Here is a 16,394-nt window from a genome sequence, read left to right as displayed (position 1 = left end):
AATCGTTGATTGTTGACACGTCGTTTATTTTCAAAATATCGCTGTGCGTTTGGGACGCAGGTTGTTCGTTGTTCCTGAGGCAGCACACATCGCTACGTGTGACACCCCGGGAACGACGAACAACACTGTACCTGCATCCTCCCGCAACGAGGTAGGAGTGACGTTCATGTGACTCATCTCCGCCCCTCCGCTTCTATTGGTGGCCTGCTGTGTGACGTCGCTGTGATGCTGCACGAACCACCCCCTTAAAAAAGAGGTTGTTTGCTGGCCACAGTGACGTTGTTAGGAAGGTAAGTTCATGTGACGCATACCGGCGATATTGTTCGCCACGGGCAGCAATTTGCCCGTGATGCACAAACTACGGGGGCGGGTGCTGTCGCTAGCGACATCGCTAGCCATGTCGCTGCGTGTAAAGCAGCCTTTATAGTCCCCTAGAGGGACTAGTAAAATAAAAAAAGGAAAAAAAATAAAAAAAAAGTTCAAATCAACCTCTCATTCGCCCCATTGAAAATTAAAGGGTTACATTTTTAAAAAAAATATATACACACATTTGGTATTGCTGCATTCAGAAATGTCCGATCTATCAAAATATAAAATCAATTAATCTGATCGGTAAATGGCGTAGCAGCAAAAAATTCCAAATGCCAAAATTTCGTTTTTTGGTTGCCACAAATTTTGCGAAAAATGCAATAACAGGAGATCAAAATGTAGCATCTGCGCAAAAATGGTACCGTTAAAAACGTCAGCTTGAGAAAAAATAAGCCGTCACTGAGCCATAGATCCCGAAAAATGAGAAGGTCATGGTAAATGGTGCAAAAAGTCACCTTTTTTGGACAAATTCTGAATTTTTTTTAACCCCTTAGGTAAAAGTAAACCTATACATGTTTGCTATCTATGAACTCGTACCGAACTGAGGAATCACAATTTTACCATATAGTGAACGCGGTGAATAATATATCCCAAAAACAATCAGGCAATCGCACTTCTTTTGCAATTTTTCTGCACTTGGAATTTTTTTTGCAGTTTTCCAGTACAATATATAGTAAAACGTACGGTTTAATTTAAAAATACAGCTCGTCCCACAAAAAACAAGCCCTAATATGGCAAGATTGACGGAAAAATGAAAAAATGTTACGGCTCTCGGAAGAAGGGGAGCAAAAAAACACAAAACGAAAAAAAGAAAATCGTCCGGGGGTGAAGGGGTTAATAAGGGCTTAAGTGTTTACATCTTTTGACCATATTAATCTGTCTCCCCAATAGAACGGATAAGTAGCTACTAATGGTAAATGGACGGTGAGGCTATTACATTCGTTATTAATGCACTCATACAGGTAGGGAGCGCGAAGCCTCAACGATGAACGATCAAAACCAGCGGCAAAGGGCTGAGGACAAACCAGATCAAAGTCTGCAAAGCACATGGGACACAAAACAGGGGAGGGATCCTAAAAGGGGGTGAGAGGGCAGGGAAAGGGCGTAGAGGCAGATAGCAGTGCCAGAGCACAGACAGGACAGTAAAAGGAGGGGAAGGCTGGGAAGGAGGAGGGAAGAAGATAAGTGGAAAGAAAGACTGCACAAGTGACATAGAACAGACACACAAGAAGGCACATAAGGGGAAGGAGTGGCAGCAAGAGGGTGAGAGGTGGAGTGAGGGTAGAGAATGATTAAAGAGGAGAGAAAGGGAGGAGATGAGAGAAGGAGGGGAGAGATAAGAAGAGGAGGAAATGGGTGAAAGAGGGAGGGCAGAGATGAGATGGGAGGTTTGTTGCAAAACAGCTCTCTGGAAGTGATGACACCAACAGAAAAACCTTCCAATAACTTCCTATGAGACCAACAGCAGTGGGAAGACACAGCACAGTACCAGATACACAGTGGGGGAGGAGGTATACACATGAGGCTGCACTGCACACATAGGAGACAATCAGGGGAGGCTGCACAAAAGTGGCTGATGAGGAAGCAGATCACAGTCCTGCACATGGAGACTACACAGCACAGATGGGAGGTGAGGTGTACAAAGGAGGTGCCTGAGTACTGAGGACACACGAGGAAGAGGTGGCATACAGGTTACAGCATAGCACATAGGACTACAGAGGATAGACACAGGCTGCATGGGGCAGAAAGACTACAGGAACAGGAAGAATACGAGAAGTGACTCTATAAAAGAGGGCGGCTGCTGATACACAGCCCAAACTACTCAGGAGGAAGAGTAACATAGCTAAAGGGGCAGCAGCGCACCCACTGCATATATACTGGGCCACCGAAGAACACCTACACAAGGGCATCGTCCCTCCGAAACTTCATGTCCTCCAGAGGTCCACCTCTCCCAACTGGAAGCCCAATGAATATGATGCGAGGACCAAACCCAGGACTGTACAGGAGTCCGCCAGGACCTTACCAGGTAATCTTTATAATCCTAAATATATACCGCCATATAGTGTCAGCTTACTTTTATTGATCCCACAAGAAAATCTGGAATCAGCGTTAATATCCAAATCAGCAGCACAAAGTGTAAGGAATGGAAAAGTGAAAGTCCTCCTGTCCATCTGATAGCATCTGATAATCCGCCACTTACACTACAAAGCCAAAACATGAATTGGGATTTCACACAGCACTCATAGATTTTCTTTTTGTGGGAAGGAGGGCACTTTCTCCATAAAGATTCTTCACCCAATAAGTGAGTTTTATATACTTTTTTATGGCTATCTTAAAATTTGGAATATATGATAATCTAAAATGTATTAGATCATATTGATGAGGATTAAAACAATTTGGATATTCTTGAAGGTTCACCACATAGTATATTATAGGGCCTCAGTAATATGGCCAAAGGAATGCATGGAGCTCAAAGTCATGCCAAATGTAGGGAGCATTGCTTCCATGGGTGCACATCTCTAAACATAGGCCAATCCCATACGGCCCCATGGTAGAGAACTGCGTAGGACAACGTGTGGCACCATACGTGAACTGTGCCATACAAGAGCTGTGCCATATGCCATACATGCGCTGTGCTATGTGCCATTCAGGCGCTATGCCATGTGTCATACAGGCACTGTGCCATACAGGTGCTGTGCCATACGAACGCTGTGCCATGTGCCATACAGGCGCTATGCCATGTGCCATACAGGTGCTGTGCCATACGTGTACTGTGCCATGTGCCATTCAGGTGCTGTGCTATGTGCCATTCAGGCGCTATGCCATGTGTCATACAGGCGCTATGCCATACAAACGCTGTGCCATACAGGCGCTATGCCATGTGCCATACAGGTGCTGTGCCATACGTGCACTGTGCCATTCAGGTGTTGTGCTATGTGCCATTCAGGCGCTATGCCATGTGCCATACAGGCTCTGTGCCATACAAGCGCTGTGCCATATAGGCACTGTGCTATGTGCCATACAGTCTCTGTGCCATACAAGCGCTGTGCCATGCAGGCTCTGTGCCATACAAGCACTGTGCCATACAGGCGCTGTGCCATGTGCCAAACAGGCACTGTGCTATGTGCCATACAGGCTCTGTGCCATACAAGCGCTGTGCCATACAGGCGCTGTGCCATGTGCACGCACATTTGCCATGGTCTGGGCATAAGGCACAATATTATAATTTCTTCAATATAGTAACTTTGAACCATTTAGGATTTTCCATGACCAGTTACAATACTGAGGGCATTGTTTTCTTTGGGAAACAAAAACAAAAAACCTCTTGTTTACATGTAAATATGGACTAAGAAAACACAATTTGTAAGAAAATTACCCCTCTCCTCCCAGAGATGTCACCACAGGCTGTGGATTTCAGTTGCCATTTATTCACTGTCTTTTTGATTAATAGTATTAATTCTATGTCTATAGCACTGACATGTTCCACAGAACTTTACAATTGAGACCGGACATGTACAAAGTAAGACATTACAGAATAAGAGCTCTTTCACATGTCCTTGCAATTTGGTCTGGTGTCAGATCGCAGTGCACAGACTTGCGACGACTCTCCGGACTCGAAATACGTGAAGCTGCCACGCTTGAGTCAAGAGAGCCGTGGCCAATCCATTCATTGCGATTCGACATCAGACTGAATTGCACAGACATGAAAGAACTCGTGAGCTTACAATATATGTTTAAAAAGGCCTTTGATTTGTAAGTTTAAAGGGAAGCTGTCAGCAGAATTTTACCCCCAAACTATCTATATGGCCTGTGAATAGGTGTGATGAGGAGGATATGCTGCACTGCTGACATCTCAATAGATGTCAGAAAACACTTGAGAACAGGTAATGAGGTAATGTGGTTTTATTCTCAACACGTTTCAATGTGCACTCACTTCTCCATCAGGGCCTATAGCTCTTTCAAAGACAAGTCCAGCAATATCTTTACATGGCTAGTTCATTCCCCAGCGTTTGAGTTGATATGCAAATGAGGCTGAAGAACTATTTGTAGATCTGAAGCCTCTGTCACTCCAGCTCTATTTTCCACCAGCGCCACCTCCTCCTGCTTGACTGACAGTTTCTATGCTCTGTGTGACTTTAGGAACAGAGCTGTCAGTTGTACTATAGGAGGTGGCACTGGGCGGGGAATAGAGCTGGAGTGACATAGATTTTGGATCTATAGCCTCATTTACATATGAATTCAAACACTGATTTCTCTTTAATGGAGGAAGGGGCTGACTTTATAAAGGTATTGTTGGACTCGTCTTTTAAAGAGCTACATGCTAATATAAATAGTTTGGGTTTTGAAATCCTGCTGACAGATTCCCTTTAATTTTTTTGGACAATATTTAGCCTTAACATGAGGCCATACGGCGAGAAAATCGGTGCGAGTGGAGTACGATAAAACATCGCATTCCATTCGGACCAATTTTAGCCTGTGTGTCAGCGCACATGAGCGATTATTTTCTCAGCCCTAATCGGACCGAGAAAACAATCGCAGCATGCTACGATTGTTATGCAAAACACTTTTCTCTCGCATCCATTCAAGTGAATGGGGCGAGAGAAAAATCGCACTGCACTCGCGGTACACCGGTGTACCGCGCGTGCAGAGCGAGAATCGCAATAGCTGGCTACGGAGGAGAGAGGGAGAGAAATCCCTCCTGCCCCTCCGCAGCGCTGGCCCGCCCCCTGCAGCTGAGGTCTGCTCGCACAGTCATACCTCAGTTGCAGGGATACTAGCATGACACTTGGCTCCTGCTGTGCTGCCAGCGTGAGCCGAGTGTCATGCGAGCATCGCACTAGTGCCCTGTGTGGCCCCGGCCTTATTGTGCAAATAATCAGTACATTCAGATGATCAATTTGTTGGGCATCTGATGACTAGTTAATAGTGAAATTGTCAAATTAATATGTTGTGCAATATAAAAACAGGATTAATAGCTAAGAGTGTACTCCTGGTTGTCAAAAGCGCAACAAAAAAAAGTTTTGAGCCATAGGAATGCAAAAAGACTAGCGGACACATAGAGCGACAAGAAAGGCAAGGGAGTTTTGTCCTCATGAATGCATCAGATTCTGTAAACTCTCATGCTTATAATTATACTAATACTTTTTAGTATAAAAATGTCAAATACTTTGATGTTTGGTACATGATCATTGTTGGCAAATTGGGGGGATCATAAACCACTGCTTTAAATAACACAACTTACTGATGGGCACTAAGCTATTATTGTTTGTGAATTACCTAGGTAAGCTTTGACAAGTTTAGCTTTTAATTGGTCATATCACAACAATTAATGAGAACCTACAGCAAAAATTAAACTTTCCATTATCTATCACCTTATATTTTTAAGAAGCTTTGAACTTCTTGTATAGTGTACTCAATTCCCTGCAGTTCACTCTTTGCTTGTTATCAGAAACCATGTGGAAATTTTTCATCATATCTGTGTGAAGGAGCCATCTATGCTTCATCAGTAACTGTGATACAAGTGTGTATTCCCCCATGTGAATAGTATGGAACAGCTTTTTACTTCTTGTATAGTGTACTCATTTCCCTGTAGTTCACTGTTTGCTTGTGATCAAACACCATGTTGAGATTTTTCATCATATCTGTGTAAAGGAGCCATCTAGTCATCATCAGTAACTGTGATAGAACTTTGTATTGCCTCATGTGAACAGTATGGAACAGCTTTGTACTTTTATAGTGTAGTCATTTTCCTGCAGTTCACTCTTTGCTTGTTATCAGACACCGTGTTGAGATTCTTCATCATATCTGTGTGAAGGAGCCATCTAGTCATCATCAGTGACTGTGATAGAAGTTTGTATTCCATCATGTGAATAGTATGGAACAGCTTTGTACTTCTTGTATAATGTAGTCATTTCCCTACAGTTCACTCTTTGCTTGTGATTAGACACTGAGCTGAAATTTTTCATCATATCCGTGTGAAGGAGTCATCTAGTCATCATCAGTAACTGTGATAGAAGTTTGTATTTCCTCATGTGAATAGTATGGAACAGTATGGAAAATTATCATTCAGGAACTTAGTGATTGTATGCGCAACAGAATCACTTCTAATCAAATGTAAAAAAAATTTAAAGCATCTCATCAAAACTAGATTCAACTATTACTGTGATCCCTCGCGGGCAGGGTCCTCTCTCCTCCAGTACCCGTCTGTGCCTTGTTTTGTTTATGATTATTGTACTTGTCCCTACTATATATACCCCTTTTTTCTTGTATAACACAATGGAATGAATGGCGCTATAATAATAAATAATAATAATACCATGGAACGGTTCGATAAGTGGCAGGAAAAAGAGCAAGTAAGTAGAGTAGAACAAAATAATTCACAGAACCCTGGGCCAGAGGCAACTTTGGTATTCTGTTGACGCCAAACCCAACCTCTGCAAACCTCCTTCCGTGTGCTGGCACCACTGTCGCCTCTTCTGATCAGTAAATAGGCGCATAACAATAACGCTGTGTAGGGCGTACTAAAGAGAAGGTTCGCAGCACTCAAATTTGGCAGTCATGGATTTCTGACATGGCCTCTGAACGGGCGTCCTGAGAATATTTTTGCGCAATTTTACAGGTAAGCGATTGACACATAATGGAATATAATTAATGTTGGAACATTTGAGAAATTTTAGTTGTGGGTGTACTTTCCCTTTAAGTAATAATAATAATGTGTATAATCAAACTGTGCACCAACTGTTTCCTTAAAGGGTATTTACCAGGATTAGATGTTTCCCCTTATCGAGAGGATAGGGAATAACTTTCCAATTGCTCAGAGTCCAACCACTGGAACCACCACCAATCCCAAGAAGAGCCTTATCTAAATAAAATGGGGCTGGGTATGTGCACATCTGTTCCCTTCATTGTTAATGGGACTTCAAGAAATATCTAATAACACGAGTTTGACGCTGAGAAGCTTGGCCTTTTCAAACTGTGTGTATGGAAATGGTTTAAAGGGAACCTGTCACCAGTTTTTTGGCCTATAAGCTGCGGCCACCACCACCGGGCTCTTATAGTCAGCATTCTAACATGCTGTATATAAGAGCCCAGGCCGGGGGTATAACATAAAAAACACTTTATAATACTTACCTAACGGTTGCTGTGGTGGGCCTTATGGGCGTCTCTGTTGTCCGATGTGGGCGCCTCCTCTTTCGCCCATCTTCGTCCTCTTTCTGAAGCCGCGGTACACACTCGCCGATCCTGTGCAGGCACACTACAATACTTTGATGTGCCCTGCTCATGACAGATCAAAGTGCGCCTGTTCAGGACCTAAATGCTGGCGAGTGTGTATGACGTCAGACCCATCATGCACCGCGGCTAGAAAAGAAGGACGAAGATGGCCGAAAGAGGCGGCACCGGGACTGGACAACGGAGATGCCCATATGTCCAACTGCGCGACCGTTAGGTAATATATTATAAAGTGTTTTTTATGTTCTCACAGTGGCCTGGGCTCTTATATACAGCATGTTAGAATGCTGTAGATAAGAGCCCGGTAGTGGTGGCCGCAGCTTATAGGGCAAAAAAGTGATGCCAGGTTCCCTTTGACATACCAGATCTAAGTATTTTTTTTTTTAAAGCAGAACAGTCACCAGATTTCAAAATGCATACTGGCAAATTACTAAAGAAATCTCTTAGACCTGATGAAACTGGTGTACTTGCTTTGAAAATCCACGACAGAAAAAAATAAATAAGTATATAGAGACTTGTAAACTTTCAGGAAACTTACAGCCAGTCTGATATGCATTTTTAAAGTAAACAGACCAGTCTCATCCGATCTAACAACTCTATATGTACATTGTATTTTGAGATATGTTAACTGATTTCTGAATGCCGTGACTGGGAGTATCCATGGTGGAATGTGCACAATTTGAGGCAGAATTGCCGATAGTAGCTAGTTGACAGCAGATGAATCTGAATACTGAGCGGTGGTACTAACTAGGCCTTTGTTTGACTGCTGTGTCTCAACTTGTCTAAACGCACTGTTGTCGCTTGATTTATAGGAGAATGAGATCAGGCAGAAAGTGATTTTTTTTTTCTTTGGGAAAGTTAGTAAAAAGCCTCCAGAGGCGAAAGAAAGCTCATCAGCTGCTTTCACACCTCCAGTTTCTGCAATGCGGCACAATCCGGCACTTTGCAACCGTTTTTTTTTTGCTGCCGGTTGCGTTTTTTCTGCATAGACTTTAATTAGTGCCGCATTGTGCCGCATGGGCTCCCGTTCGGTCCGGTTTTTGCCGCATGCGGCAGATTTAGCCGATGCGGCGGCCGGATGGAACGTTGCCTGGCACGTTTTTTCGTGCGGCAAAAAAGAACGCATCGCGCCGTATTCGGCCGATGCTGCGCATTTTTCAATGCATGCCTATGGCGGCCGGATGCGGCGCGATGTGGCAAAAACCGCATCCGGCCGACGCATGCGGTTTTTGCCACTGCGCATGCTCAGTAGCATGCCGAAAACGGCAAAAACTGGACGTGCCGCAATGGAAAAACTTATGCAAAGGATGCGGTGTTTTCACCGCATCCGTTGCATAGCTTGCACAGCCGGATTGAGCCGCAGAGCTCAAGCCGGATGTGTGAAAGCAGCCTAAGGCTATGTGCGCACGTTGCGTACAAGCCCTGCAGAAATTTCTGCAGCGATCTGAAGAGCACATGTGCGCTTTAGATCGCTGCAGAAATGTCCGTAGTGAGCGCCGATTCCATGCGCTCTGCCTGCAGCTCCTGCCATAGACAGAGCAGGAGCTGCCGGCAAAGCGCAGGAAAGAAGTGACATGTCACTTCTTTTTGCGCAGCGCTTCGGCAGTAGCCGAAGCGCTGCGCTCTTAAACGCCACGTGCGCACGGCCCCTGCATAGTCTCCATAGACTGTGCAGGGGACGCAGGACGCATGCAGTTACGCTGCGCTACAAAGCGCAGCGTAACTGCATGTTTTTACGCGACGTGCGCACATAGCCTAAGGCTGCTTTCACACATCAGTTTTCTGAATTCAGGCACAATCCTTTTTTTTCCTGATCCAAAGGATCCGGCAAAAAAATGTAAAACCGTATCCACCAGATCCGGTTTTTAACAGATCCGTTATGCCGGATGCTTAAAAAACCGGATCCGTTGGATCTGTTTTTCATTCGTTTTTGCATCAGTTTTGTCCGTTTTTTTGATGGATCAGTTTTTTTTATTAATTTGGTGCATGCGCAGTTAACAAAAAACGGATCCGGCAGCCGCATCCATTTTTTACCGCATTGCGCCGGATCCGGTGTCCATAGGCTTTCATTGTAAAACACGCCGTATCGCGCTGGATCCGGCGCGATGCGTTTTTTTTGCCGGACAAAAAAACGTTGCAAGACACGTTGCCTCCGGCCGCCGCTTTAATTAATTTTGCCGCATCCGGAAAAAAACGGATGCAACGCAAAGCCATCAGGTATAATCCGGTAACAATGCAAATCTATGGGGATAAAACGGATGCGGTATCGGATCCGTTTAACTCGTTTTTTTCCGGATTGTACCTGATGGAAAAAAACTGATGTGTGAAAGTAGCCTAAGGCTGCTTTCACACATCAGTTTTTTTGCATCAGGCACAATCCGGCTCAAAAACCTATGCAACGGATGCGGCGAAAAAAACGGATCCGTTACATAAGTTATTTCATGCGGCCCGTCCGTTTGTTGACGGATGCGGCTTGATACTGAGCATGCACAGTTCAAAAAACCGCATCCGGCGACCAGATACAGTTTTTGCCGCAGGATGCCGCATCCAGCGTCCATAGGCTTGCATTGTAAATCGCGCCGGATCCGGCATGATGCGTTTTTTTCGCCACACAAAAAAAACATGCCAGGCAACGTTCCATCCGGCCGCCACATGGGCTAAATATGCCGCATCCGGCAAAAAACGGATGCAACGCAAGGCCATGCGGCACAATACGGCACTAATGCAAGTCTATGCGGAAAAAACGCAACCGGCGGCAAAAAAAAGGTTGTGTTTTTTCTGCAAAGCACCATATTGTGCCGCTCACTAAAAACTTGGATGTGTGAAAGCAGCCTAACTCATCATTGCAAGCTATGACAACACACTAATTGTTCAGTTTGTACAGTTTTAGGACGTTGATCTAAAATTACTAATAGATAGTATCAAGGAATTAGGGTTTAAAGTTATTTAAAGAGTTGGCATTATGAAAAAAATGATATGAAGGAGGGTCCCTCACTCAAAGCCACCACATTAGATAGGCGACTTCCGTTTTTGCAGTTGACCAGGTTGGAGGCGCAAGGGCTGCCAGGAGCCAAATCAGGGTATTGTTTGGTTATTGAAAGGAGTTGTCTCATAAAACAACATCCCATCCACAACTTTCACAACCACTACAAACCGCAAACCGAAATCTCTAAACCCTTCTATTAGAAGCTTTTTGGCAGTATTGAGGGTGATACCTGTAGTTTCCGGCGAAGAATCAGGCTATGTGCACAAAGAGGTTTTTCAAGGAATTTTTGTTGGAGAAACTGAACGGAAACTCTCCTAAGGCTGCTTTCACACATCCGGCTTGAGCTCTGCGGCTCAATCCGGCTGTGCAAGCTATGCAACGGATGCGGTGAAAACACCGCATCCATTGCATAAGTTTTTCCCATGCGGCCCGTCTGGTTTTTGCCGCTTGCGGCATGCTACTGAGCATGCGCAGTGGCAAAAACCGCATGCGGCGGCCGGATGCGTTTTTTGCCGCATCGCGCCGCATCCGGCCGCCATAGGCATGCATTGAAAAATACACCGCATCGGCCGAATGCGGCGCAATGCGGGTTTTTTTGCCGCACGAAAAAACGTGCTGGGCAATGTTCCATCCGGCCGCCGCATCGGCTAAATCTGCCGCATGCGGCAAAAACCGGATGGAACGCAAGGCCTTGCGGCACAATGCGGCACTAATTAAAGTCTATGCAGAAAAAACGCAACCGGCAGTAAAAAACGGTTGCGATTTTCCTGCAACGTGCCGGAGTGTGCCGCATTGCAGAAACCGGAGGTGTGAAAGCAGCCTAATACGCCTCCTCCAAATCTCAAAATTCCTCAACAAAATTGAAGTTTCTTCTCCAAAACTTCAGCAAAAACACTCCAAGTGCACATAGACTTAAAGCTCTCTACCCACTGAGTCTGAGAAATATTCTGAGCAGAAAATCCTTTAAAACCTGCTTCAAACTTCTCTTCTTAACTTCTACGAAATACACTTTGCTGTTCATGAGTTTTTGAGAATTTTTGAAAGACAAGATTTCTTCAAAGCTTTACTCCCAGCATTTTGGTTTTATTTCAGCACTGGAGTGGCACTGTAAATGTTAGCACCCTACCCCCGGTATTATACTCACCCTCCGGTGGCTTCAGTCCTTTTGAGCCATCTTGTGCCTGTAACTTCAGACTGGCCGGAAGTGAGAAGTTATGTCACAAACGCTAAATACAAGTCTATGAGAGCAAAAATTAAGCTCTCATAGACTTGTATTAATTTGTGACCTCCAGCGCGCTCCATGAAACACCAGAGTTGCCAGCGGGTCACAAATCGGCGGAGACAGATCGGGGCGATGCTGGAAAAAGATGAAGATAGCAGCAGGTAAGTACAAGACAGGGGGCAGGGTGGCTTACATTTACAGCACCACTTCAGCTTTTGAAGAAGAATAAATGCTGAAGTGGTGCTTTAAAGCTGAAGGAAAGCCACTGCCAAAGAAAAGCTTTTAAGTAGGGATGAGTGAACCTGAAGTTTGTTCGACACGAACTAAGAATTTAAAACAAAACAAAAAAAAACAAAGTTCCGGTTCGGAGTTCGGGTGCTTTACGGATGCAAACCACTCACGTGAGCATTGCTGTGCTCGGGTATGCTTGGTGTTCGACCCAGTGCGAGTCGCTTCCATGTTTGAATGGCTTGTACTAGGGGTAGCAACAAAGTGATCAGATGTAGTGTGCACCCCCCAACCAAAAAAAACAAACCCATCCACCCTCCCCTGGAAGGGATCTGTTTATGGCTGGCTGCATGTGGACGGAGAGCCAAACTGTCAATCAAGGATTACAGATGAAGTTCAGGTGAAGTCCAGGTCCAAAACCGAACTTTAAAAAAGGTCAGCTGGACCAGAAGAACCAAACTTCTATGGGTCCGCTCATCCCTACTCTTCATCAGGAAAAGAAGAATGCCCCCCAAAATTTAGCATTTCCTTAGGTGGTTTCTGCTTTAAAATTAAAATAAATAAATAAAAAAAAAAAAACATTTTAACAATTTGTAATAAAATGGGTTAAGGACAGATTGTCTCAGATAATATTCAGAATATGCTTTCAGATAAAACATTGTATCTTTCGTTTTCTTCTAACTCATATTTCCCCTTCCTGACTTAGAAGCAGCAGTACCATATGACTACCCCATGACACAACCACAAGATTAATATTTGCAAAGCAAGAAAGAAAAAACAACTAAAAATGCACTAACGAGACTCACGCACATTATATAGAGAATATGTTGTACGTAAAAAGGCAAGAACGTGATATAGTATTTATAGCACGGAGCGAGAGAGACGGAGAGCCACTACTTGCAGTCAAGCTCGATAACATCTTACACTAAACCTTGGCCCCGTGTTTGTCTGCTTTCCCTCCCACATTAGCAATAGAAGCGTTAAGTGTAACAGCCACTTCCCAGCATGCAGTGTGCGGTCTTTGGAGAGGAATCTGGTCTTTCCAGCTAGGTGAGGCATGCAAACAGCACACCTGGGCTAAGGGAGTGGAGAGGGCGGTGGTAAGGACTAAGTGGAGCGAAAGACGTCTGAGAAGAAGCAGAAATACAGTAATAGTACAGTATAAGACAATGGCGTTCGCCTACAGAATAAAATGCACGTGCAAGGCCCTAAGGCTTCATAAAAAATACTGTGGTTCACTGTTATACAGGGAGGGCACCCATTCCATAGACTTTAATGGGTTTTAGGGTGTATAGAGCTTTAGTGATGGCAGTGTAGCATCCATTTTTTGCAGTGATTTTTTTTTTTTTTTATTGAGCCATCTTTTTTTTTTTCTTGCGTTATCCTACCCCATCGAGCCGATGAAAAACTCATGAGAGTAACAATACCTAGAATATGATGAGTTTCGAAAAATATACTAGGAATTAAAAAAAAGTACCAAAAGTATAAAAAAAGGCATCATTGGTAGGGGGAAAACAGAAAAAAACACCAAAAAAGAAAAAAAAGCATTGTGTGAAACCACCCGGCTCAATCACACAAAGTATTCTGAGAAAGCAATGGTGGCTTTTATTTCCACTGCGACCAGATGTTGGCTGTAAAGTCAAGTTCACACATCTATGATATATGGTCTATGCTTGGATTGCAGGACCCGATGTGACTTGCCGATCTCCCTTCTGCCTCAAAGGCATAAACTGTTTAATGTGACTTAGTTCAGGTATACTGACCTGCAGTTAATTCGGGTTAGGAGACCTGCCGGTTGGACCAGGAATATTAATCCGTGCAAGGAACGCATATTACAGTCGTGAACCTAGCCTAAATCGATATTGAAATATTCCTGAGTCCATGCAGTGATTTCCACAACCAAATCATGCCTGTTTTTATACAGTGCCGCCTGAGGGTCTATATATCATGAGCGTCCATTATTAACTATCGACCATATACCTTTGTGTACTTGGATTTCTCCAGATTCCCTGATTTATTTATTTTTTTATATATATAATATGTACTCTAGATGATGAAACTTTTAGTCATTTTACATTGAGAAAAATTATTATGAAATTGTTCCACAATTTTTAGATTGGTTAATCTCTGATCATCTGTGCTTCCTCCTGAAAGACTCTGCCTCTCTAACATCCTCTATTTATACACAGTCAAATCGCTTTAGTTTAATATTGACCCTTCAGCTGTTTTTCATTAGTGCGACTTACCTTTCCATCCATTGTTAATCTTGTCCCAACTTTATTAAGATGTGCTGGTACCAACCACCATGTCTTTATGAAATGCAGAAGAGGTGTGTGGATGGTTTCTACAACCCCAATTCCAAAAACGTTGGGTTCATGACATCAATGTATAAATTCCTTTGGTTTGTTATTTTTGAAATGAAATTGAAAAAATGTCTAAATTTGAACTTCTGATCTGTGTTCTTTGTTCTGTTGGGAATAAGATATGGCTAAGAGATTTCCAAAGTATTGCATTCTCGTTTTCTTTACATTTTACACAGTGTCCCAAGTAATTTGGAATTGGGGTTGTAGAAACAATCTGCTGACCTTTTATGCTTCTCACAAAGACATGTCTCAAAAATCACCGCATTCTCAGATGTAATTTGGAGTGGTGTTCAAAATGTATTAACAAACACATGGAACAAATAGTAGGTGATGCCGGGAATAAGCGACAAAACAACGTTTCAACCATGATGGGTCTTGTTCACGCTGTCACTCCGGTATGCTATACAGAGGGCACTTCCGCGCCTACATCCATCTGGAGCAATCAGTATTAAGCACCCTCCAGGTCTTGGTTAATCCAGCGCATCAGTGCCTTTCTGTAGCTAGGTTCCTTTTGGTTTTGTAACCTTAGTGGTGAAGATCTGCGCTCTCACACCTGAGTCAGTCACAGAGATGGCAGATGTGGCACCTACTTATTCCCGGCATCACCTACTATTTGTTCCATGTGTTTGTTAATACATTTTTAACACCATTGCTAATTACATCTGAGAGCGCGGTGATTTTTCAGACATTGATTACATGGGATTATCATCCCCGCTACCAGCACCTTCACCTTGACCAAATGCATGCCAATCAGAATTTATAGTTATCGCACAAAGACATGGCGGTTGGTACCAAAAATCTAAAATGTTGACTTATAAGGCCACAGTACAGATTTTCACTCATTCTCTTCTAATGTCAAATCCGTCTGTTGCTTTGTTTAAACAAGTCTCTTCTAGATTGCAATCTTCAGTAGTGAATCTTTTGCAGCAATTCAAACATAAAGGCATGCTACTTTTATGTATGTGCATCATTTATGATTGTTTTCTGGGGTGCTTCAATCTGCAGGTTCTGAGGCTGGTAACTCTGATGAACTTACCCTCTGCAGCAGATGTAATTATTGGTCTTCCTTTCCTGGAGTACTCCTCATGAAAGACCGTTTCTTCATAGTGATTCATTGTTTTCATGACTGCATTACAGGATACCTTCAATGTTCTAGCAATTTTCTAGACTGACTGACTTTCATGTCTTTATAGTAATAATAGGCTAATGCTTCTTTTTGCTTAGTTGAATGGTATTTACCATATTCTGACTTAGAACAGTTGTGGAAAAGGACTCAGCACTGTATGGAGCTGTGCAGCAACACTGCCTCTGCAGTACACACCTCATTGTAATAAACACTTTTTGAAGCACAGTGAGTCCACAAATGAAGTCTTGACTAGGCATACTTGTACAATGGAAGTCATTCCAAGTGAGAGCCTAATTAAAGAGGTATTTCACCCCTTTTCATTACTAGCCACATCGACATTATGTTGCGAAACAAGTTTCTCTCAAATACCTTGTGTTGCCAATAGTGCCTGTGAGCGGTGCTAATGTAGTCCAGTCACCCCTTTTTGCATGACCTCTGATGTCCAGTGATGTCACGTCAACTTCCTGTTGACCTGACATTACCGCAGCTGCCAGCAGTCTCCATGAGTCACTGGGTTGTGGGCGGAGTTTCACTGCTCATCACAATCCAGAGTCACAGCCCAGCGTCGCTCCTGCTTGTGCACTTGTGAAGGAGGAGGGAGCAGGGAAATCCTGGGCTGTGATGAGCGGTGAAATGCCGCCCACAGCCCAGTCACTCGGGAAGACTGCGGCCCTCAGTTAACGTGACATCACCAGACATTAGAGGTCACAGAGCCCGGTGGTCATGTGAAGGGGGTGAGTGGACCGCAGTAGTGCCACTTAGAGGCACTATTGGCAACACAAGGTATTTGAGAGAACCTTGTTTCTCAACATAATATTGATGTGGCTAGTAATGAAAAGGGGTGAACCATCACTTTTAGCTGATTCAGAC

At 43.7% G+C, this 16,394-nt stretch overlaps 1 protein-coding gene across 1 annotated transcript in view; it reads left to right on the top strand.

Moving 5' to 3' along the window:
• The first annotated feature begins 1,761 nt into the window (after window positions 1–1,761).
• The window catches only part of SMARCD2 (SWI/SNF related BAF chromatin remodeling complex subunit D2), an 80,990-nt gene continuing 66,357 nt past the window's right edge, over window positions 1,762–16,394 (top strand). The window contains exon 1 of the mRNA XM_075347743.1: window positions 1,762–2,395. Within this exon, the coding sequence (XP_075203858.1) occupies window positions 2,297–2,395 (99 nt within the window). The 5' untranslated portion in view covers window positions 1,762–2,296. The remainder of the gene's footprint in view (window positions 2,396–16,394) is intronic.

The sequence above is a fragment of the Anomaloglossus baeobatrachus genome, chromosome 5, assembly GCF_048569485.1.
Source record: "Anomaloglossus baeobatrachus isolate aAnoBae1 chromosome 5, aAnoBae1.hap1, whole genome shotgun sequence".
NCBI classification, from domain to species: domain Eukaryota; kingdom Metazoa; phylum Chordata; class Amphibia; order Anura; family Aromobatidae; genus Anomaloglossus; species Anomaloglossus baeobatrachus.
This window is presented reverse-complemented; position numbering and strand designations above follow the sequence as displayed.